This window comes from Cercospora beticola, chromosome 9 (genome assembly GCF_033473495.1).
Source record: "Cercospora beticola chromosome 9, complete sequence".
Lineage (NCBI taxonomy): Eukaryota > Fungi > Ascomycota > Dothideomycetes > Mycosphaerellales > Mycosphaerellaceae > Cercospora > Cercospora beticola.
The window spans coordinates 2414661-2435073 of NC_088943.1; the positions used below are offsets into that span (position 1 = coordinate 2414661).

Genomic DNA, 20413 nt, shown 5'->3' on the forward strand with positions numbered 1-20413 from the left:
TGATCACATCTCTTCTTATGACAGTAATTTTGCTCGACACTCGGGCGTAGACATTAGGCTGGCATCTCGTAGAGGTTGAATCCAGTCTGATGGAAGATCTTGCATCGTGTCGAACCAAACGCGTGCCATTTTCTCGTATCCTACGTTTTGAGGGTGGAGTCCGTCGCCTGAGAGGTCGGTGCTGTAGACGATCAGGTCAGCATGGCTGACAGGTTCTGGTTTGAAAAGACATTTCCTTACCCTCCAATAGCAGAGTGATCTGCCACTCGTACTTTGTAGCCCTGCGCTTGCCAATGCGCCACTATGATTTCGACGCCAGAGTTGTAGGTCTGCACCAGTTGTGGGAATTGTGTATTGTCAATGATTTTGGCAACGAGCAGGACTGCGTCGGGGCATTCGCACAACACTGCTTCGACCAAGGTGTTGAGCCGTTGTGGTGCTTCCTCGAACGGATCCACGGGCGCTTGGCCAAAATATGTGTTCATGTCGTTTGTGCCGACGTGCAGTAGGATGACGTTTGGATGTTGGAGTAGAATGTTATCGTCTGCGATCGCTCTCCGAATTTCTTTGATTAGTAGACCAGCATGACCTTCATGATCGTTGTCGAGACTGTCTCCGTGTTTCAGCGATCCTATGTAGTCTGTGGATTGACCTGAGTGACATGTCAGAAGGCGATCGCATCTCTTGATGCTCTGCGACTGACCAGATCCGATCAGCATGTTGCGAAGAGCCGGGCGGTAAGCATTAAAGCGATCATCTGGACCACCTCTCGTTGTACTGTCGCCAAGAGGAAGTATGCGAAGCGGTATTTTGCTGCTATGGCCGAAACCAAGACCACTTGATGTCCCTGTACAACACCAATCAATCAGTGAACATCAACAACGGCGCTACCTCCGAGCTTCGTACCGCGCGACATAGAGACCATTGACAAGATAATCAAGAAGAAGACAGCCGTAAATGCGATGAAGCATACTTGCCGCCATGACTTGATTCGTTGCTCCATGTCAAAGTGCAGTCGACAAGGATTGATGAACGAAGAAAGTGCGTGTGCTACGAGCAAGGTAGCAACCAACGGTGGCGGTCCTCTGCATACCTCATCGCAGCCTTGCACAAATCTCGTATAACCTCGTTCTCGCCTATGAGCCGTTCCTGCAGATGACCTACCCCTTTCGGAAGGATGACCAGCGTATCCGGAGGCTTCCTATTGAGTAAGCCTTTCACATGCTGCGCGATTAGCTTGTGATATTGACTGCTATGCTGCTTGATTGCCTTTGGCATACAGTGAACAGGACATCTGGCGAGCTTCTCGAAACGACATGTTTGAACCACGTGTCGGGAGTTATGCGTTATCCCTTTCCGGAACGGCGGCATCTGGCATGCGGCTCGCGCGTGACGCCGATCTTGAAATGTTTTGGGCTCAACTCAATTGGCCAGTGGTAGGAAATCTATGTACGAGGCGCCTGCACACACGGCACAGAGTCATGTCAGGTCTGTGTTCACCTCATCATCGTTCGCGTTCGTATGCCAGAAAACGCCCAGGAAGATCCGAAAACAGTCTCTCCTTCTGGTTCAGACTTAGACCATGCCAAAAGCTGCCGAACAGGACGTCCCGATATCGCGCTGATCTGTTGATTGCTTCCAGGTCATCGGTGTTGATTATTGCACATGGGGATGAAAAGCGGAAAGAGATTTGAACCACATTTGCTCTCATGTATCGCTTGCTCAGCTCGCTGTCGTCTCCGTCTTGAAAATTGTCATTTCTCGTCTCGGAGGCTTTGCTCGTTTGAGCGTGACAACATTGGAGTGCTATGTAGCATGTTTGTCGGAAGGATTGCCCACCGCGAAAGCAGAATAGCGGAAGGAAGTCGAGCGCCGAGGCCCGGCTGACTTCCACTTTCCGGTTCGACTTGCCTGCTGCACCATGATTTGCGAGCCTACAAAGCAGCCACTCGAGACTTCGAATGCCATGCCGAGGCATTGAAGACCTCCAAACCACCTTGCATGAGCAACGTAGTCCACAACATCGGCTTTCTTTGTCGATAAACTAAGTTGGAAGCAAGAGCCATTGGCCTACTGGACTTGTCAAACCCTAGCTACCTTCTCGACAGGGCTTTCTGGTATGAAGGTAAAGTGCAACAAGATTCATACTTGGTGTTGCGCGAAGTGATGCTGTGCAGTCGATTTGAAAGCTCAGGGTGGTTTTGAGTGGGGGTTCTCAAAACGTCTGATTATTCGCAACCGACGCATCATGGCTCGTAGCCGCTGCATAAGCAAAGCTGAATTTTGTCAATGTCTCGGACTGCAAGACGACTCAATGGACGTTGCTGTGCAATCCTACCTTGCGAGCCATGTCGCCATATTGACGACAGCATACAAGAAGCACAGCTTGCATAGCTTATCGTGCTGACCCCGTGCTTCCCGGGCTTTTCACCAAATGCTCGATGCTTCCCTGGACGTTTCGTGAACATGCACATGCTGCACGCTCAATCCTCCTTCTTATCCTTCTCACACTTCTCTTGCTCTTGCTTGTCACAACTCTCCTTGAAAGCCACCAGACGCTGAACAACAATCGCGCCGACAGCAAGTGCAACAACACCTCGAACAGCTATGTCCATTACTAGTGAACCGGTCCCGCCCATGGCAGCACTTTGGAAGGTCCGCATTGCTCCTGGAGTGCCGAATCGGCTCTGTAAACTGGCGAATATGCCTCCTGTGGCTGATTAGCACTGCGAATTCCCACTAGCTTCAAATCTAACCTACCTGCAGCAGGCCCTCCTACAGTAAGGCCAAGCAAATGCAACACTGGCCCCCAAGCAAGACTAGGGTATATCAGAATCAGAGGCGCGATAGTCAGCATCACGATTACACCAGGGTTCTGTTCCGCAAACTTGAGTGCAGCTTGTGCCAATTCTTCCAGTTTGAGTCCGGCAAGCTGAAGCTTTTCTTTGATCTCCTCCATCGCAGCACCTGCGTCGAATTCCGCAAGGCGCTTTTCTGCCTCTTCGACAGCCGAGCGAGCATGGTCATTGATGAGCGACAAGGTTTCGGCCAGTTTAGCATTGAGGTTGTTGAAAGTCCCTGCAGCCGCGTTGCTGAACTTCTCGGCGTGTTCGTGTCCAGCCTCGACGGCTGCCTGACCAATGGATTCTGCGACTTCAGCGGTGTATTCGGCGTGAGGCTTGAGGTCATCGGCCGTCCCGGCGACCGCGTTGTTGAAGTTATCACCAAGTTCGTGTCCCGCCTGGGCGACAGACTGCCCAGCGCCTTCGAATGCTCCAGCGGCGTTTTCCAGACGAGGTTTGATGTCGTTCGCAGCCGCGCCAACAGCGCTGAAGAAGCCGTCCATGATGCTGACGTTGGTGTGAGAAGAGACGGTTCGGGGTTCAGAGCACACTTCTTGTGGCTGCGCCAAGTTTGACCGATCTCGAAGTGAAGAAGCCCGAGAGCATGCATTTCAACGTCAGAAAGCAAACAACGGGTAGCAAATACCGGCGCGAATTACTCGAAGCCCGAAAAGCGCTGGCGAACAGAAACAGCTCGAAGCGACCAGACGACTCCAGAACAAATGAGTCTATGCAGATGTGGAGAAGTAGAGGCGAAGATGACAAGGCAAGATGAATGCCTTCAAAGTCATCATACAGCGCATGGCTCTCCAAAGCGGCGTTGGTTTCGTCCAGGCATTGTATCCATATGACCAAGGCTACACTTTCGGAGAATAGGGACACCTTGGTACTGCTTCTTCCGCTGATCCTGAATTTGCCATACTGGGCTTTCGATGTATTGGTGTTATGTAGGCTAGACAGTCTGTCCTTACTCCCGTGTTGCTGTGGTATCGCAGTGTCCGTTCGTGAGATGCTCAACCACGTGGCAACCTCGCTCGTGCTGCGTGTTCCCCCATCTTTACAAATAGATTACTGGGGGAGGGGCCTGCGTGCCGCTGGGAGGCTCAAACTGCTCGCCAAAAGCAGCCGGACAGACCTCGAAGAGGACATAAGCCTCGAAGAGGGCATAAGCTTGTATGGATCTGTCCATAATGGGTTCACCCCATCCGCCCATTTGAGCACTCTGCATCATTGGCATGGGCCATGGAGTGCCAATCTTGCTCTGTAAAGTGGCGAAAACTCCTCCTGCTAACAGTCAGCGCACGAGCCTCCTCAAAAGAAAAAAACAGGCGGGTTCCCACCTGCCTCAGGTCCCTCCGAAGTAAGACCCAAGTTGGACAACATCGGCTTCCATGTAAGTGCTGGGCACAGGAGCGATGGCAGCATGTTGAAGAAGAAGTACTTCGCGCTTTTTCTGGATCTTCCTTCACGAACTCGAGCACAATGTGAGACAAACTCTTCGCCTCGAGGCCGTTCAGTCTGAATTGATGCTTGATACCACTGGTCGCGCAGGTACAATGGTGTTCGAAGTGATGTCTGTAGTCGAAGACGGAGCTGGCGATGGTCGCAACGAGACTCACAAGGCGCTCTCGGTAAGGGCCCGTGGTGCTCGTACTGGCGACAATGTGAATGATCGCGTCCTCGTGATTGAGGTTGATGTGAACAAGACGGTGTGCTGTGGCTATTAAAGGTTGTTGTGGGACCATGCCAAGATTCAAGCCCGAAAGTGAAGAGGCCGGGAAATGTGCATGAGATATGCAGCAAACGGAGAGGCGAACTTCTATAACGCCACGAGCAGCACCACAGAGACGAGCTCCGCCCTGCACACGATTTGCTGAAGGTCAAAAATATGATGTCAAGGATTTGGCCACTTGCCATAGAACAGCAGGAGATGTACCGATGGAACGATAGGCCTTCTGGATACCTTACGAAGCACTCAGCGGACGAATTTTCAGAGCAGCGTTGGTCTCCTCGAGAGCATTGTATCCGTACAACCAAGGCTGCACTTCCGGACATTGCCATCGACTTGGGAACTTGACTTCGATGTCCTTGCCCAGCTGAGACAGCATCAGCTTGTCCCGCTTCTGCTGTTCCGGTCCATCTGGCATGTGGAAGTCATTCCTTTGAGCGAAAGTTTCTCTCACAATAGTCTCGCCTCTCTTCTTACGCAATTGCTCGTAGAGCTTGAGAGCGGCAGGCAGCTGATCCTTAGACTCCAGCGCGCCCAGGATACTCCCCAGGACAGCGCCATCTTCCACACTGGAGTTTGCGCCTTGAGCAAGGTAGGGCAACATTGGGTGGCAGGCATCTCCGACGAACACAAAGTTGGATTTGGGGCTGATCCAGCTGTCGAGCTCTGGTCGATGCATCAACTTCCACTTGTCGATGGATGTCACATGGTCCAGGAAACGATTGAGAATAGGATCCCAGTCCTTGAATATGGCTCGCATCTCATCCGTGGAGCCCTCTTGCCTCGCGACATCAGACGGCAGATTATCTGGGACAAGCAGAACGATGTTGAACATTGTGCCATTGCGTATGGAGTACGCGACGACGTGGGCTTCCGGCCCAATCCAGAACTGAGCTGATGGATTCGAGATAATGTCCCGAATCTGGGGATCTTCCACGTCGTCAAGATTCAGTACGATCCTGTACGCAAGATCCCCTGTGGGAAGCGGGGCGTCTTCTTTCTTCCCTTGCATGGCCAGGAACTTTTGCCTGCATATCGACCACAGTCCATCTGCTCCCACAAGCAGGTCTGCTTGCAGCACTTCCCCATTCTTCAGCACAATTTTGGCATTTTCAAAATCCACATCTTCCACTCTCGCCCCGAGCCTGATCTGAACACCCAACTCTTTGGCACGCTCGGCAAGCGTCCTCTGTACATCTACGCGATGCAAATCCCAGAACGGCGCTCCATACTTCCTTCTCATCTCATGCCCGAAATTTTCCGTGTTCGATAGAACCTTACCGTCTTGCCATCTTCTTACGATCAAGGATCTTGGTTCTGCAGCCTGCGGTTCGAGCTTATCAAGAATGCCGAATTGCTTGAAGACTCTCGATCCATTCGGTGTAATTTGAAAGCCCGCACCAATCTCGGCCAGTTCCCTCGCTCCTTCGAGAACGAGGACTCGATGGCCTGCTAACGCGCATGATATGGCAGTGCAGAGGCCGCTGATACCAGCGCCGACGACTGTGATGTCGAGAGGGGATGAGGTGGTCCGTTGGGCGTTCGTCATGGCTGATGGATCTGGACAAGTGAGGAGCTTTTCGAAACTTACGAGTGGTCAGCTATGCTGCAGCTATATACCATGAGCAGCAGGAGACTAGCTTCGGTCTCTCGGTCTCAAGTTGCGACATAGAATGCCGGTTTGCATCTCCAGGATGTGAGAGGTGAGAGCTGGGGGATGTTTGGAGGAATCAGGGCTCCGGCCGGCGTTGCCGAAGCATTTGCCGTCCACGTCGCCCACCTTCTTCGTCGCCATCTCCGTGCTCGGACTAACAAACGGCGATACAGGTTCCAAACGCAGAGTCATCATGGAAAGAATGCTGACTCCTGTAGTTGGTTCCGAATTCTATGCAGTCGACACGGCGATCATTCATCCCCAGTGCGGGGCGAGAAGGGCGTGCTTTTCACGGCCTCAGATGTCCCCTCATCTCAAATGACAAGATGCTTGAAAATGTGTTACTTCCGATGACACCGGTCGTCTTTACTTAATCTAGTCTACCGGCAGACGCTTGACATCTAGCAGTTGCAGCATGCATGGTCCTGACTAGCATTCACGACGCCAGTACTAGCAAGCAGAATGACGTCGGGTAGCAGGGCTTCAATGCCTGGAGCTCGTTTGCCAGACCCATGTAGGATCGCAGTGAAAGCTGACTTGACTTGCAATATCACAGCAAATATAGCCCAGAACTTCTGAGGGACCTCTAGCGACCATGGACCAACAACGCCTTCGACAAACCTTTCCACCCGAATCCTCTGCCAGTAAACTCACACTTCCAGTCCCCAAGCTTGCGCTTGACTTCCGCATGTCTGCGAAGCTCAATCCTCTCATCCCGGTAGGAGAAGGACCATGGGGCAAACGGAACTGGATTTCATTCTCTGGCGGGACATGGACAGCATCGTGGGGATCAGGAACAGTGGAGGTAACACCACTCCCTTCAAACATTCTGCTTTACACCTAGATTGACAATTCTCTGCAGCCCGGCGGCCAAGACTCCCAACTCGTCCTTTCAGACAGTTTATCCACATATGTCACGACCAACTACCTTCTCAAGACTTCCGATCCCGAACCCGCGTACATCACAGTGCAAACTACCGGATGGCGGACAGGTCCCAAGGAAGTCATGGAGAAATTGTTCAATCCGGAAGAAGCGGACACAGTGAAGGCAAGTGAGTATAGCTTCCGGTTAAGTGTGAAGCTGGAGACGGGAGACCAGAGATACGCGGAAAAGGTGAACACAGGAATGTGGATTGGGAGTGGTGCGAGAAGGGGGGCGGAAGGTGAGTTTCACTTTCTCTTTTCTCCCCTGGAGAATGTCTTCAGTAGCCTGACGCGTCCTCAATTGCGGGCTAATGTTGCCACCACGCATGGCGAACCCGCGAACGTTGAGCTGATTGGATGCAGTGATATACGACGCATATCGAGTCCTATGATCGCGATTGGCGAGTGCCACAGTCGACTGGTACCACCTCAATATTAGGAAATGAAGACCTTGCCCTTGTCCGTGCTGAGCTACTGTATTCTTTCCCAAACCGAAATATCAGGTCGCCCCATCCAGAACGCACTTATGCTTCTTTCTCTTTACTTCTCTCGTCCCAGCGCCCGACTGGGAAGCTCGGGGCGCAGACACTGGGAGTTCGCGTACCTCCGGCAGCGTAGGGACGAAAAGCAGACGCAGGGGACGACAGACGAAAGCTCCAAATTCGCAACTGAAATATGTTCAGAAGGATGTGCAGGTACATTCCTTCCAGCTTCCTTCCAATGGCCCCTTCAACTTCGAGCAGTTCTCATTGCGGGTTCACCGCTTTTCCAACTGTCACTGCTCAACGCACCGTATCAACGTACCGATGCCAACCATCAATGTACATCATGATGGCCATGCACCTTCTATGATTACTACGTGACATTCCATCGAACTGCACAGCTCTACTAGTGTGTTCTCATTGCTGCGCAAACTCTCGGTCTGGCCGAGGTACCAATAACTTCGCGGTGGTACACATCAGCTGGTCGGGCTAGTAGCGGGTGGCTTGAAGCCACCACCGCTGTGGAAAAGGTGTTCCACTGCCATCATCAAACATGACTTGGGTGCGGAATGCGTTCTGCTCAATGGCAACAGGAAAGAGTTCTAAATACTTGTGTGCAACGCGCCAGCAATCCTGCGATAATTCTGAAGTTCTTGGTTCGCAAGACGTATCAAGTATATCACCCGACATCCCGTCAAGACATACTTTGGCACGCCAGCGGGATCTTCCTTCAACGCCACCTGTCAAGCATGATGGTATTCCGAGACATCTCATCAAAGCACTTTGCTCAAAAGGGACTCAGCTGAGCCTATTCAAGACCAGGGCTGATGCTTAACCTGCGTCTACCACAGATTCCTGTTCGGCCGTGCGTGGGCTGCCACGTGGTTAAGCGACAAGTCTATCTTTCTTCTCTCGCCGACCCATGGCCTCGCCGGCGGCCCTATGGCACCTTCCTGTCCGGCCATTGTGACGTTCGACTGAAAGAAGATGAGTGATTGAAGATACAAGAGGAAGGGCGATGCATCATCCCCAGGGTCAACGATGAATACTCTGTTGCAGAGCAACCTTTCCATTGACTGTGATAGCTGCGACCGACAAAAAATTGCACTGCGAGATGAGTGGCGAATCCTTCAAGCACCATGCTCCAACAGGAGCAGTGGCAACACAGCAATCGGCCATCGTTGTTGGTGACGAAGATGGCGGTAGCATAATGTCTGCCGATGAGCAACTGAAGGCTCTAGGACATCAGCCAGAGCTAAGGCGGACGCACACATTTTGGACTTGTGAGTATACCCCAACGGCAATGCGTGAGAAGATAATCGCTCATATCTCTGCATCCAGTGCTTGCCCTTCAGACTACCATTCTCACAACGTGGTCCTGCAATATCGTCTTATACGACTATGTCTTCACACTCGGTGGCCCGATGTCGATGATCTATACAACCATTATTGTCGGCATTGGTCAGACTCTTCTCATGGCTTCTCACGCCGAGTATGCTGGAATCTGGCCCCATGCTGGAGGTCAACAATTCTATACGCAGAGAGTGGCTCCTGCACGTTACATGAGATTCCTCTCGTACGTCGTCGGGTGGTGCGTTCTCATCTCTGAGATCAGCACGTCTTCGAGCTCTGCAGTCAACAGCGCGGAGATCATGTCGGCTTTCATCGAATATCAGTATCCGGATGTCGCTTGGAAGGTAAGTCTTATGGTATTATCCGCAAGAGCGCTCAATTTTGACTTATTTCCAGCCGTGGATGACATTCCTTATCTACATTGTGTTCCTGTTGGGCCCAGTTGTGACAAATCTCACCCCAAGCATTCTTCCTCATCTATCGCTATGGGGAGGAATTTTCAACATGACTGGCTTCGCCGTATGGATGGCAGTCTTTCTCGCCATGGCCCCTCGCAACAGTACCGAGTTTGTCTTCACCAAATTCATCAATGAGAGCGGCTGGTCATCATCTGGATGGCTCTTCTTCATGGCGATGTATGTGCCGATGTACGGCCTCTATGGTACTGATAGCACAACGCATCTTGTGGAGGAGATGAAGAATCCTGCCAAAGACGGACCGGTGAGTGGAATGTATTCTGCCGTGAATCGCGCTGATTTTGGTACAGAGAGTCATGATCTGGTCGATGGTCATCAGTACTGTCATCTCCTTTACAAGTGCCATTGTTATGGGTTTCACTACAGGCAACTGGCAGAGCGAGATGCAGACAACCCTGCCATACTTCACCTGGTTCGTCGACACCACCGAATCCGTGATCGGAGGTGGAACATTCTGCTCGATCGTCAATATGGGCCTCAATGTGAGTGAGCGTTGTGTCAATGACAACATGCAACTTGCTAAAAGTATCATGCAGTATCTCATCATCGTCCATACGAACACAGCTGGCTCTAGACTGGCTTGGCGTATGGCAAAGGACAATGGCCTCCCATTCCCGAGATATTTCTCGCATGTCTCAAAAAGGTTTGGCACGCCTCTGCGGGCGATGTTTGCAGTACTGTTCTTGAATGTTGTAGCAGGCAGGTCACCTTCTTTGATTGTGCTTACATCAATACTGACGAGCTCAGGCTGTCTCATACTGTTCAGCGATCTTGCATTCTGGGCGCTCATCTCTGGTGGCAGTCTCACTTTGCAGATAGCATACGCTGTGCCCGTCATCTGTGTAAGTGTCGATGATTGAAAGTGAGTTGCTCAGATGGCTGATCGTCTTTGCAGGTGTTGTGTCGCGGGCGAAAGATACTTCCTCCGCGGCCCTGGTTCGATCTAGGCCAATGCGGGCTTCTGATTAACTACATCGTAAAGCCACCATATTGAAGTCTTAGATCACCGCTGATGTTGTTTTAGTCCGCAGCCTGGGCCTGCACAACCATGCTGTTGTTCCTGTTCCCTCAATATGTACCAGTGGTGGGAAATATTGAGAACATGAATTGGGCTCCTGCTATCTTCGGAATCTGTGTGCTCGTATGTGGTCTGTATTGGATCGCATCAGGACGGAAGAAGTATATGATGACTTGCGGAGATAACGACAGCTAATGAAAGCGGAAACTTGCCCTCAAACAGGAATGAGCTACGAAACTTTTTCGTGTCAGTGCCTCACTGCCCTAAGTTGACCAACGGGCCCGAAATACGGTCCACCAATACCATCCTTTTGGCTAAATCATGCCCTTCCATCCCTAGGGCATTCGTAGGGCATACCTGTGACATTTCTTGGTCTGGAATACTGGCGGACCAATGATTGTTGCTGCTCTCCGACCATGGCACCGACGCGCACTTTCGCCATCATTCTCGAGACAGACAGCGGCCCCGGTCGCCCGACTTTGACTCTAGGGAGACGATCAAGCCCCGGGATCCTTCTGAGGTCCGTCACTAATACCACTTTGATTGTTTCAGTCACCCAAGCTCAACGTACTTGTCCATCATGATCGACGCCATCACCTGCAGAACGAGAGCACCGTAACAACAGTGATACTTCATGGCCAGAGGCAGCGCCATCACCACACTTTTGGGAATCATGAATGTCTCGGATTGACAGCAGGGTGGAGACCCGGATGGACCATAAGGACGTACAAGAATCAGTCCCAGAGGCCGGGAGAAACATGCGGTCGCCTTCTCATCATCGACCGACACTCCACCCGTTTCTTCAATGTCGCCGCAGCATGATAAGGATGCGGTGTAGTGAGCGTCCGATGACATCGACATAAGCCAGCGGGAAATTTGATACTGCTCAACGCATGGGCATAGCGACGTACGACCGCGACCATAAGCGTGCGAAGTGTGTGCACAACTACTTCGCTGAGCGCGCTATAGGGGAAGACTCAATAGTGCTTACTGACCTGTAAGGCAATTGCGTGCGATCGTCTATCATCATCTCGGAGCTTCTCGCCAGAAATCTAGCAGATCCGCTAGTATGGTGTCGCGGCAAGTTTTTGCGAGGGCCCTCGAAGGGTACAGTCTACAATATGCTGTGCAGACCTACTATTGATGCTGCGTGCGAACTTCCTAACTTTACCAACATTCATTGAATCGCCTTTCAAAACTTACTGCAATTGCCACCATGAAGTTTACCATCATTCTTGCCCTCCTCGCATCAATCGTCCACGCCCAAGTGGAGGAAAGATATGCGATCGGTTGCGCAAGCGGTTGCAACGAGGAAAGCTGCCATAGGTGTTGGCAGGGAATCTGGTTCTCAACGGGCGTATGCTGCACATCAATCAATGATGAAGGCAAATGTGTTCGAGGCTGCCCATAGAAGAATAGGAGAAAGCACCCAAGGTAGGCTATAGTTCGCTTTGCTCTTGGAATGACCTCGAAGCTAATCGCACGCGCAGAGGACTAGCAACGGCCGCTCACTCCTCGACGTCCAATGCACAAATGAGGCACACCATCGATCCGGGGGCGTTGTGATGTGAACGGACAGCCTGTTATTTGGGTCCCAGCAAAAGGGTCATATCCCCTGAATAATAGGAGCTGAGGCCAGGACCAAGATACAGTAGGCATACAGAAGCATAAGAAAGCTCAAGGCATGTTCAACAAAAGGACAATGATTTTATTTTTGGCTCCACGACTTCCTGCTGCAGCCATATTGGGCTATCTGGAAGGAGGCAGTAGGGATCCCCGAGTAGGAATCAAAGCTTCGCATGCGCATTGATAGTCATTGTTGCTTCAGATAGCATGGAAGTATGCAGAGCTTATCGGGCAATGCATCGGATGTTCACCTCTCTTCCTTGGTATGCGTAAAATCTTGCATCTTGCCCTGACGATGGGCCAGGGTGGGAAGCTCTAGGTCCTGAATGAACCAGGAGCTGATCATCGTGTATCACGGAAGTATAAGCGCTGTACAGCACGTATCAAGCAATTGCTGGTGAGCCGACCTGAATTCAATTCGAGATCAGAGCCAACGACTCCGAGTGGACTTGGAGAACGTGCTCAAGAGCGGGTATGTTTCTCACCTGCTGATCACATATCGACTACCGGTCTGCCTACCTCGTTCAACATCAACACCCCTCGTCTCCTTAATCGACTCTCGAGCTCTTTCTGCACAATTGGAATGCCACCCAATGAGAGATAATGAAACGACGCAAAAGCGATCGATGCAGCATTTCCGTACATACATAGCTTGTGCATTATGCAGCGAACATCTTTGTGTGGACTCCAGCTTCTTTTCTTCCCTATACGTCCTTGCGGACATCGTTGTCAATAACAGACAAGTTGTACATGCTGCTCGAGCCGTCTCCTCTTCGGCTCTGGAGCAAGCTGGAAGCCCAAATTGTGTGCACATCCAGGCTTGGTATTTCACAATGCCTTCGCATGCAATGAGGCGGACTTATGCAAGGGCGACGTCGAGCATACTGACAAGTACTGTAGAGCTCCACAATCACAAGCGTGGCTTCCTTCACGGAACGGAGCTAACGACTGATCATTACCCACTACGTATAGCACCTCGCATCCAGCCGTGCCAGCTTTGGCAAGCAGTGGGGCGTGTAACCTACCGAGCTATTTAGCGCATCCTTCGCAGCTTGCCATCATAAACGACATGTCGACTTGCAGTCTCGAGCATACCTTTGTCTGCTCACTCCAACGCCGAAGTGCCATCAAACATGGCCACATATACTTCCCAGCAAGACTTTAAGTCCGCATATGACACTCTCAATGCCACTTATGCCACCCACAAGACCAAAGACATCCGGTGGCGAAAATGGCAGCTGAAGCAGCTCTGGTGGTTGATCGAAGAAAACACAGACGCCATTGTCAAAGCCTTCGCAGCAGATCTCAACCGCACTGAAGCCGAATGCCGCATGTACGATGTCGGCGGCGTCAAGAAAGACATCAAAGAAGCTCTCGACAACATCGATACCTGGGCCAAAGGCCAACCCGTGGAAGGGGCTGGTATCCTGATGGGAAGATTCGGCGGAGCCTACTTGAGGAAAGAACCTCTTGGAGTCTGCCTCATAATCGGAGCCTGGAATTTTCCTCTTGTCACACTTCTCGGTCCCGTCGTCCCAGCCATCGCAGCAGGAAACTGCGTCATGATGAAACCTTCCGAATTAGCAGGAGCAGTCTCCTCACTCCTCGCCGAGCTCGTATCCAAGTATATGGACCCCTCCGCCATCCGCGTCGCAACAGGCGGAGCAAAGGAAACAGGTTTCATGCTCGAACATAAATGGAACCATATCTTCTACACCGGCGGCGCCAAAGTCGGTCGAATCATCGCTTCCGCAGCAGCGAAACATTTGACGCCGACAGTCCTTGAACTCGGTGGACAAGCGCCCGCTATCGTGACCAAGAGCGCGAACATCGACCTCGCAGCAAAACGTATCGCGAATTTCAAACTCACCAATGCTGGACAGATCTGTCTCAACGTTAACCACGTTTTCGTTGATCCCTCAATCCACGACGAATTCGTCTCTCGGTTGCAATCCTGGTTCAAAGAGATGCTTAAAGATGATTCCTGGCTTGCACATATCATTTCGGATAATCATTATACTCGCGTCACAGACCTCTTGAGCCGTACGAATGGCAAGATTGCTTACGGAGGCGAACACGTTGCTTCCACGAAATTCGCTCACCCGGCTATCATCACGGATGTCACGACTGAGGATTCCTTGATGTCGGAAGAACTCTTCGCGCCTTTTGTTCCCGTCCTCAAGGCCACGACTGAAGAAGCTGTTGCGACAATCGGTACAATGCCGCATCCTTTGGGATTGTACATTTTCTCCACAAAGCAGCAGGAGATTGATCATGTGCTTGATCGCACGACGAGTGGTGGTGTGACGATCAATGATGTCGCTGTCCATGCCGGTGTCCCTGGGGCGCCATTTGGTGGTGTTGGCGAGAGCGGGACTGGTGCTTATCACGGCAAAGCAGGATTCGATGCCTTCAGCCATTCGAGGACAGTAGTCGGGCTGCCAAATTGGATGGATGCGGGTTGGAGGTATAATCCGCCGAAGTTGGAGAATGTGGCCAAGTGGGATACTGCGAAGGCGACGTGGAAGAAAGGTGAGAAGTTGGAGGATCAGTCGACTGGTGGGAGTTGGTTGGGCTTGTGGTGAGATTGAATTTTGAAGACATCTGTAATGAACCTCAGAAGGCGCGACGGTTCAACGGGGAAATGATACTTCGTACACCATCATCCTACATCAGACTCGTCCGTCCCCCGATCTCCGTCCCACCCTGCCCATCCTGCATATCTCCGTTCCTCCCAACCACGAACTCACGATATATTCTTTCCAATCGCAACCTCTCCTGTCGACTAATACTCGACCTCGTCTCTTGTAGACTCTTCTCCAGATGTTTCCACGTGATGATAGGCTCGTCGTTTGCTTTGTCACCATTTGTCTGATGACTAGAGGAAACGTTCTGGCTCAAAGCCGAACCTGGTCGTTGATTGGAAAGGGCGGAAGAGCTGCGATGATGGCTCAGTGCACTGCTTGGTCTGGCAGGGACAAAGGAGCGTGCGGCGCTACGTTCCGCTTTGGCCTTCTTGCGAGCGAGTTGGAGGGCTTTGAGCTTTTCTGCGATATTTGCTCGTTCGGCTGTTTGTTGGGCGAGAGCGGCGGGGGAATTATCTTGTGAGACGTTCACTTGCCCAAGTTTGAAGTAGCTAAAGTCGTGGCTCTTGCCTCCAGATCTTCGGTTACTCTTCTTCTCGGATTCAAGGGTGGCGTTCTCGGTGGACGGGCCTAGGACGTCGTGAATAGCTTCCAGATGAGCGTTGTACATGACGGCTTGCAGATCAGCGCCAGAGTAGCCATCGGTGCGACGTGCTACTTCGTGCATGGACTCTGGTCCAGTGTTATCTTCGCTCGTGAGATCCGGGAGGAGATGCAGCTTGTCACTTGTCGCTCGCAAGATATCGAGTCGGTCTTCTTCGTTCGGCATATCGCAGATCAGCGACTTGTCCAGACGACCAGGTCGGAGCAGAGCTGGATCGATCAGGTCTGGCCGAGATGTTGCAGCCAGAACGTAGACTCCAGACAAGCCCTCTGCACCGTCCATCATCGTAAGCAGCATATTCACGACACGATCTGTGACGCCAGTGCTGTCGTGACCACGTTTGGGGGCGATGGCATCGAACTCATCGAAGAACAAGACACACGGCTTTGCAGCTTCTGCGCGTTCAAACAAGTCTCGGACGCTCTTCTCTGAAGCACCAATGTACTTGTTGAGGATTTCAGGCCCCTTCACTGAGATGAAGTTGAGTCCGCATTCACCTGCCACTGCAGATGCCAGCAGGGTCTTGCCGCAACCCGGATATCCATAGAGCAGGAGACCAGATCGCAGACGAAGAGGACACTTCGCGAAGAGAGGAGCGTATGTGGTTGGGTACTGCAGTGTCTCCAGCAAAGTCTGTCGCGTTTCCTTCAATCCTCCGATGCTGGAAAATGTGGTTGTCGAAGAGTGCAAAGTGACTCCACGCAGTGACGCTGGTGTGAAGCCCTTCAGCGCAGCAGTAAAGTCGACATCAGTCAGAAGTACCTCGTCAGAGATCACCTCTTCGTTGACTGCACGCATAAGTGCCTCACTACGGGCACGTGAGACCAGAACAGCCAGATCACCAGGCATATATCCATCGGTCTGGCCAGCAACCTCCAGGAGATCCAGGTCCGGATTGTCTTCCTCAGGAGCTTCCTTTGGTCCATGAGCAGAAGTCGGTCTCGACTGCTCGCCGTCGGAGTCTTCCATCCAAGCATTGAGTTGTCCACCATTCTTCACAACAGTCTCGGCGCCGTCGCGACTACCAGCTTTATTTGCCTGCTTGACGAGCAGATCCAGAACCTTGCGTCGACCATCCTTGCTAGGTGCTTTGAGCGCCACAATATCGCGAACGACATGCCCGCCAATTACGATGTTGTTCACAGCCTCTTTGCTTTGCGCCGTAGCGAGCATGACCACACCTGAGTCCCTTGTGCACCACTCTCGTACTATTGAGCAGAGTAGCTCGCTGACCTGTTTGCTGAAGATGTTGCTCTGCTGTTCAAGCTCGGTCTCTACAGCGCACATCTTGTCGAGGTCGTCCAGAATGACCAATGCTCTGCCGCCTATACGGGCTCCCCAGGAAGCAGATGCAAAGACGCGGTTAAGGTGGTCTTTGGCAGTCTTCACTCGCGTGTCGTCATTGATCATGGTCCGACAGGGGAAGTAGATGACGTTGAAGAGATATTCGTTGCGGAGTTGATGCGCCAGAAGCTGGACAAGAGACGTCTTTCCGGACCCGAGACCTCCGGTCAGCAGTACGGAAGAAGTATGCAATAGACTCTTGCGAGTCTGTTCAATCACACTGTCGATACCGACCAATGTCGGAATGGTCGTTGGTAACTTTTCTCCAGGTGGCCACTGCGATCCTTTCTGGTTCGAGGTCTGTTGTTGTACTGAAAGATCAAGCTTTCGCTCTGCTCCAAGGAACCAATTTGTCTTTGGCTTCGAGGGATCACCAGGAGGTGCGGGCTCAAAGTCCAGAATGCCACCTGGCCAGCTGTCTGAAGCCGGAAGGTACATGCCATCAGTCAAAGGGCCCTCGAGGATTTTGTTTGCCGAGAGTGCTTTGAAGACTTGCTGCGCGGTGTTCTCCTTCTCCGACTTTGACTCGCCGCCGAATTTAATGCCTGCAGCTTTCTTTTCAGATGCAGTCTGCAAGAAGGGTGTGAGTCTCAGCTTCTTGACAATCGCCTCTTTGCTCGCCTGTGCTGACGGATCTTTGAGCGCTGAGGCAGTCCTTGGAAGTGGCGCAGGAGCAGGATCGATGCGGACGATACCACCAACGATGTCTTCAGCGTCCAGCACTGCGCACAATAGCGAAGATAGTGCAACATGCCTGCTATCTGGCGCATCATCCCACGCCGACAGTCTCGCAACCACCTTCTGAGCAGGCTTCTGATCTGGAGTAGGTCCACTTTGCGGGTCAACCGGCTGCTGCAATCCGGCGGGTTTGATCACAGAGACCGCCACCCAAGTCACGCCTCTCAGTGTCTTGGAAAGCAAATGCTCTCGATCGAGCCAGATCCGCAGGCCTTCATCTTTCATATCATCACCTCCGTCCTCGAACCACTCGTTCTTGAGTGCTCGTGTCACACCTCGCAAAAAGATCGGCGGGCGAGTCTTCTCGATCTCACGTTCGCTCTTATGGCGCACCTGGCTCCCTGAACTTCTCCCACCAGCACTGCGTCTTCCGGCGCTGGTAGTGCTTCGATTGTCTTTGGAAGAGCTCTGCTTTTGTGACTGGCGTGTCTTCGGTGCAACGATAACCTCGGCATCTGGGGATATTTTGACAAAAGGCTGAGTGCTCGCTGGTGGGGGCGTGAGAGATGTAACTGTTATGTTTGCGGTGGAAGTCGGCGTGAGGTGGAGTGTGAGAGGATGTGTGTGACCGGCTGCTGGATTAGGAAGGGCTCGGACCTGGGAGAGGAAGTTCATCTCCAGGAAGGATGAGTGAAGCTCAATGACTGCGCAACGTTGTAAGCATAACCAGATCTCGATTTCAGCAATATGTGATACTGACTCTCCCAATCAGTCGCCGTCAAAGGCTCAATGTTGACTGTATGAGCTTGCGGCGGGTCTATGTGCAACAAGACATTTGCCTACCGTCCTTATCAGTCTGTGTAGAATGCAGAGCTCATTGTGTATTCGCTGCCCACCTTCATGCCTCCACTGAGACCTAATCGCCTGGCGAAGGTAGCATCTATTTCCACTGTAGCCACATCCTTCTCTTGAGGGCCTCTGACACCTTCTCTTCCAATCACTGAAGAAGGCCTTGACTGCGATTGCATGCCCGTCCAGCCCACAAACACCGACTGTGTCGTCGTAGGCTTCGTCTTGCCATCCGCTCCAACCGGCTGCGCCTGGCGATACTGCAACTCGACCACCACATTCTGGGCCACCGTATTCGCGTTCAGCAGCAGCGAGACCAGTGACGGCGGCAAATTGACCAGACAGCTCTTCAAGCTCGGCAACACCGCCAGCTCGACCGTCGTGCCCGAACTTCCTCCTCCTCCTCCACCGCTGCCGCTGCTGGCGGGTCTTCTCCCGGCGACCGACATGTTGTGCACGATCTCGTCTATGGGGCGGGCGGTGCTAGGGAGCAGGGGCCATTGGCGAGGTGGTGAGCGGACGCGTCGAGGACGATCATCACTCATGCAACAAAGAAGTGCAGCACAGACGAGAGCACATCCGCTGCATATGCAGGTCCCGCCGGGGAGACTTGCGCTGCTGTGCACGATGAAGCTTGAGCTCCACTCGGGAAATTTAGCCTCGGCTCAGACTTGACGTTCGGCTGTGTCAATATTTGACGGGATTTCGATGATTGACATGAATTGCTCACAAACATCACCACAGCACGGCGCCTAGCCATTCATTCCCAATCAACAACACCACGGGCTTGCATCAATCCCAGTTTCAACATCCCGCAGATGAGTCGGCTATACTCTTCCCAAGCAGTCGGCGTGATGGGAGCGCTACCTGTGCTTCCAAACGAAACGTCCAGGCAGCGGACTCGCCCGGGAGGCAGTCCGACCTCAACTCTGGACAACAGATCTTCTGGGGAGTAACAAGCCGCCAATGAGACCGTGAAGTCACTGGGTTTTCCGGCAATGGCCACAGAGACCTCAATTACCGATTCAGCAAGCCAGCGCTCGATCCACTCGATTTGCTGTGGCTCGTCAACGCCTGTGTCACATGGCTGGACTGCGGGAGCGGACTGCTAATGGACGACCTCTTCGTGCTGCGGTCTGGGACGGATGGCGATCGTGCTGCCATCCTGGTTTGCAAAACTTTCGTATGCGCTTCGAGCGAATCTCTTCAACTTAAGCGTCATGATGCACAACACGATCCAGGCGTGAAATAACGGCCGCAATCTGGAGACTGTCAGCTCGAACTCGAACAAGGCATTATAAACTCACAGCTCGCGATGCTCGGGTACATCGTAGTGCAGATCTTGCGGGTACTCGACACGACTCTCTTCGGATGCGCTCACCAACCACAGGAGGCGGCCCTTTGTTTCCGGCCAGATGCGTGATCACAACTCGTGGAAAATTTCATCAATCTTATTCCTGACCGCAGCCGATTCTCGCAATTCGGCAGTGGCCATACTGTTGAAGAGTCCATCCAGCATCATGATGCGGTCGCGCAGCGCAAGCATTGGCGTCTCGCAATACTTGTCGTGAGCATCGATTGCATTCCTGAAGCCCAGAACCGCCCTACATTGCCGATACTGAGTTTCCGCTGACCACTGTTCTGCTCAGTGAAACAAAACTCCGGAAGATCCCATGTGGACGCCATGTTGAAGCCTTCACTGTATGAAGCATTGCGAACGACCTAAAACGAGGTTCTGAGCCATATTTTTCAGCCACGGTCAGGCACCCTTCCCTCGCCATCGGCATCTTCGTGCGAGAATTACGTTGCTGCGATGTTGGAACGGAGATCCTGGCTGCTCATGGAAACTCTTTTTCATTTCGGAAAGCAACAGCAGTTAGGGCTCAGATCCATGTACGAACCATATGCGACCCTGCTTCTGTCAAAGTAAGCAGCAGTGGTATGCGATCTGCGAGTACCGAATTTTCGAGTAATTCGTGCTTGTGCTGTAAGCCGAAGGATTCACCAGAAAATACTGGATCGGCGCGTTCGATGCAGACCAGAGGATTCCTGGATAGTCATGATAGCCGGAAGCGTTGAGGGTGTTTAATGGCGAGAAGACTTCGTCGAGATTATAACAAATGTCGCCGAGCGGGATGCTGCCGGTATGAAACGTGAGAGAAGCTGGGTCTTCGGCATTGGGACATTC

The 20413-nt window shown here is 52.3% G+C and overlaps 7 protein-coding genes across 7 annotated transcripts; 3 read left to right on the forward strand and 4 right to left on the reverse strand.

Moving 5' to 3' along the window:
* Window positions 1-15: 15 nt before the first annotated feature.
* On the reverse strand, window positions 16-719 carry RHO25_013124 (uncharacterized protein; the record flags this gene model as incomplete). Its single annotated transcript, XM_023604391.2, has 3 exons — window positions 16-181; window positions 241-652; window positions 704-719. The coding sequence occupies 3 exons, from the start codon at window positions 717-719 to the stop codon at window positions 16-18; spliced, it is 594 nt and encodes a 197-aa protein (XP_023450045.2).
* A 1764-nt stretch (window positions 720-2483) lies between these two features.
* RHO25_013125 (uncharacterized protein) lies at window positions 2484-3346 on the reverse strand (the record flags this gene model as incomplete). The annotated part of the gene is made up of 2 exons (XM_023604392.1): window positions 2484-2710; window positions 2761-3346. 2 exons carry the CDS (start codon window positions 3344-3346, stop codon window positions 2484-2486), a joined length of 813 nt encoding a protein of 270 aa, XP_023450041.1.
* Window positions 3347-4807: 1461 nt separating this feature from the next.
* RHO25_013126 (uncharacterized protein) lies at window positions 4808-6121 on the reverse strand (the record flags this gene model as incomplete). Its single annotated transcript, XM_023604393.2, has 1 exon — window positions 4808-6121. The coding sequence occupies one exon, from the start codon at window positions 6119-6121 to the stop codon at window positions 4808-4810; it is 1314 nt and encodes a 437-aa protein (XP_023450042.1).
* A 700-nt stretch (window positions 6122-6821) lies between these two features.
* Window positions 6822-7589, forward strand: RHO25_013127 (uncharacterized protein; the record flags this gene model as incomplete). Its single annotated transcript, XM_065603649.1, has 2 exons — window positions 6822-7031; window positions 7089-7589. The coding sequence occupies 2 exons, from the start codon at window positions 6822-6824 to the stop codon at window positions 7587-7589; spliced, it is 711 nt and encodes a 236-aa protein (XP_065459721.1).
* A 1157-nt stretch (window positions 7590-8746) lies between these two features.
* RHO25_013128 (uncharacterized protein) lies at window positions 8747-10674 on the forward strand (the record flags this gene model as incomplete). The annotated part of the gene is made up of 7 exons (XM_023604395.1): window positions 8747-8915; window positions 8974-9329; window positions 9382-9705; window positions 9752-9943; window positions 9998-10303; window positions 10357-10437; window positions 10486-10674. 7 exons carry the CDS (start codon window positions 8747-8749, stop codon window positions 10672-10674), a joined length of 1617 nt encoding a protein of 538 aa, XP_023450040.1.
* Window positions 10675-13238: 2564 nt separating this feature from the next.
* RHO25_013129 (uncharacterized protein) lies at window positions 13239-14690 on the forward strand (the record flags this gene model as incomplete). Its single annotated transcript, XM_023604396.2, has 1 exon — window positions 13239-14690. The coding sequence occupies one exon, from the start codon at window positions 13239-13241 to the stop codon at window positions 14688-14690; it is 1452 nt and encodes a 483-aa protein (XP_023450416.1).
* An 82-nt stretch (window positions 14691-14772) lies between these two features.
* RHO25_013130 (uncharacterized protein) lies at window positions 14773-18674 on the reverse strand (the record flags this gene model as incomplete). The annotated part of the gene is made up of 3 exons (XM_023604397.2): window positions 14773-18080; window positions 18137-18215; window positions 18273-18674. The coding sequence occupies 3 exons, from the start codon at window positions 18672-18674 to the stop codon at window positions 14773-14775; spliced, it is 3789 nt and encodes a 1262-aa protein (XP_023450415.2).
* Between the last annotated feature and the right edge of the window lie 1739 nt (window positions 18675-20413).